Source organism: Macadamia integrifolia, unplaced genomic scaffold, assembly GCF_013358625.1.
Source record: "Macadamia integrifolia cultivar HAES 741 unplaced genomic scaffold, SCU_Mint_v3 scaffold1606, whole genome shotgun sequence".
NCBI classification, from domain to species: Eukaryota; Viridiplantae; Streptophyta; class Magnoliopsida; order Proteales; family Proteaceae; genus Macadamia; species Macadamia integrifolia.
The window spans coordinates 77,227-80,478 of NW_024868276.1; the positions used below are offsets into that span (position 1 = coordinate 77,227).

The following is a 3,252-nucleotide window of genomic DNA, read 5'->3' on the forward strand; positions in this document are numbered from 1 at the left end:
AAAGGGTCAGCCAAGGGAAATTGCCCGAAACACTTTTTTTTTGGTGAAACCCAAAAACAGAATTACAGCAAGAGAAAAACCCACAAAAGACGAAATCTGAATGCCCCATAGGTCAATTTTGTTTAGCAGAAAATAATAATTGAAAAATTTTGGATTGTTGATGATTGGATTGCCCTTATATTAAATAAAGTTATTTGATGATGTGGTGGGTCTCAGCATGAATGGTTAATAAGAATCTGCCCTACCAGTTTGATATTATGTATATAGTATTTGACATAAGATGTGATGTGCGTATCTTTTTATTATTATTATTATTATTTATTAAAATCAACGAAATGTATATTAGAGAATATATATATATATATATATATACACACACGCAAGATTAACGATTGGGCATAAACAAAGACTAATATGTAATCTTAAGTTTCACGTTCGACTTTGCCATCAGCAAAACAAAAGATTACCACATACTGATGTGATGTATTTTTACAAGTTTCTAATCTAATAAATCTCCTAGTGTCGATATTGTTTAGAATTCAACAAAGTTCTCTCTCTCTCTCTCTCTCTCTCTGTCTCTCTCTCTCTCTCTCCATATACTTACAACTTATTCTCAAGTCTCAACTTCCTTCTTAAATTTTTAGGCACTTTTTCTTACAAGGTGTTTTTGTTTCCCCCACCCCCACCCCCACCCCCACCCCTCCCCTCCCCTCCCCTCCCCTCGCCTCGCTTCCCTTCCCTTCCCTTCCCTCCATCCCCACCTTTTTCTCTTTCTTATCTTGGTCGCTTTCATATTTCTTCCAATGTATTCACTGAAGAAGAAACTCAGTAGCGTGCGGGCAAAGTTCAATTACAAACGTATTAGAAAGGTAGAAGACAATGTCAACGACCCGCCTTCGGTACCTAAAGGTTGTTTTCTAATATATGTGGGTGAGGAAAGCAAGAGATATATGGTTCCATTGAAGCATCATTCATCTCCAGACTTCCAAGCATTACTGAAACAAGATGAGGAGTTGAATGACAAAAACGAGGGTCCTATTATGCTGTCATGCTCTATCCAGAGGTTCGAAGAGGTATTGAAGCAATTAGATTAACTATTATTGGTACTTTTTTTTTTTTTTGGCTTAACCCTTACTTGGTATACCAATCCTTATGATCTTGAAGCTGCTCAATTGGCATTATTTCTAAAAAAAGGAGGAATATTATTATTCAAAAAAGTGTTTATATATTGGTGAATCCTATTATTCAGTGTACATATGGATGATAGAATCCCCATCATGTGGTAGATTTCATCTATTCTCAATTATATTTTAGACCTATTTGTAGTTAACCCATAGGGGAGATATTCAAAATTTCCCATTTTAAAATGGGAATAAGTAGCAAAGATGCTGTTTGGGTGGTATTGCTAAGTTGATGTTTTGTAGGAATTAATATGGGCTACATTTGGAATGAGAGGAACTTTCGTATTTTTAAGGACAAAACTCATGTCCGTCCTTATATCATTATAGACATTAGAGCAGAAGTTGAGAACCATTGCCGAGCTGTTTGACAAAAGGGAGAAAATCCCCTCAGAATTGGTTCTTGGTGGAGATGTGGGGATTGAGACCTATCTAGTCCTCTCGGTGAGGGTACTATAGTCTACGATTTTCTATGCCATGTGTAGTACTATAGGGTTTATCCCGAGTAGTTGGCCAAGCTATCCCCTTCTTGTTTTCTAGTAGCCTTTTCATGTCTTCGTGAGGTATGTCTATATATATATATATATATATATTTATGAATGATGTATCTATATTTTTTTACTTTTTTTCTTAAGGTGTTAAATAATTTGTAACTTTACAAATTCTGTCATTCCACAAATGTACTCGAAAGTGTGTAAAACAGCAATGAAAACATTTGATAACGACATACTAACAAGTCTCTTTCAAATCATTTTGAGAACCATTTTTTACCTCTACCTTAAATAACATTTAGAAATAAGACAAGGTTACATGTGGTAAATAAACCCAAACCTTCTATATATATGGGAAGCAGGGATGGGGCAGAGGTTGATGATAGACCGTGGGGTGGGATTGTAGAGGAGGGGAGAGTGAGAGAGATGGGGTGTTGCAAGGTTGGTGAGGAAGTAGAAGAAGAAGGTGTGTCCCACAGAATAAAAAAAAAAAAAATATATATATATATTATATATAAGAGAGAGAGATAATTCTTCTGGTAGATTCTTTAATTCTTCTGAGGATTCTAATATAGATTCACAATAATCTTTATAATAAGCTTCAACGATTACAGATAAGGAATTTATATCTAAGTATTCAATTCTATAATAATCGTAAATATATATATATATATATATATATTATATAAGAGAGAGAGATAATACGAAGAATTACGTATTTTAGGATATTCAATTAATGGATGTAAAATAAATTTTAAATTTACTTATTTTGTCATTAATTTTTTTTATTAAATCTAAGTGGATCCGAGAAAAATTCCCCTAAAATCTTTCATTATTCACATATCACGAGATGATATACGAAATTCTACAAAATCAACCGTACAATTACAGAACAGAAGATGATGTATCATTTTAATATGTCATTTTACAGAAAACTATATTCACGAAATAAACATCACTTCATAAAATTTAAGAAATTAAGTTTCTGTAGGCAATTCAAAGCGACACAAAGGGCATGAATTTTTTTGTTCCAACCACGTAACAAGGCATTCACTATGGAAGAAATGTGAGCAAGGCATCCATGCAAGGTCGATTCCTTTCACATACTCATCCATGCAAATCATACAAGTCTCTGTAGAAGAGGAAGGGTCTTCTGTATCATCAAATTTTTTAATCTGCAAAGCTTCAATCGAAGATCGCGAAGCCGGAACCAATCTAAAACCTCCATCTCCAACCATATCCATCAAACTGGCTTCGAGCTCTGCAAGTTCTTCTACGAGATGAATATTAAGACCTATGATAATACTCAAGGACTGAGACCTCGTCTCTCTACAAATCAAAGCCTCTTGATAAGCATGTATGGATATCTGTCGTTTCAGTTGCTCAATGAAGGCTTCAGGGATTTCTAAGTGTGTAAGCATATCATTGATGTAGTAGTGACTAACCTGAGGGACAAGCAGGTAAGGGAACTCAATATCGAATATTTGAGTTGGCGACAGAACACGTCCCTGCCCAAGAATGGTTTCAGAACCTTCATCTGTGGTTGTTACTAGAAAATGGTCACGTTGAACTATGAAACGCAT

At 34.8% G+C, this 3,252-nt stretch overlaps 1 protein-coding gene across 1 annotated transcript; it reads right to left on the reverse strand.

Annotated features, from left to right (window-relative positions):
• Positions 1-2,646: 2,646 nt before the first annotated feature.
• Positions 2,647-3,252, reverse strand: LOC122064312 (E3 ubiquitin ligase BIG BROTHER-related-like). The gene has a single exon (XM_042628018.1). It carries the CDS (start codon positions 3,250-3,252, stop codon positions 2,647-2,649), a length of 606 nt encoding a protein of 201 aa, XP_042483952.1.

Excerpts from the sequence above, each read along its gene's own strand:
- LOC122064312 (XM_042628018.1), bottom strand. The coding sequence starts at position 3,252 with ATGCGTTTCATAGTTCAACGTGACCATTTTCTAGTAACAACCACAGAT.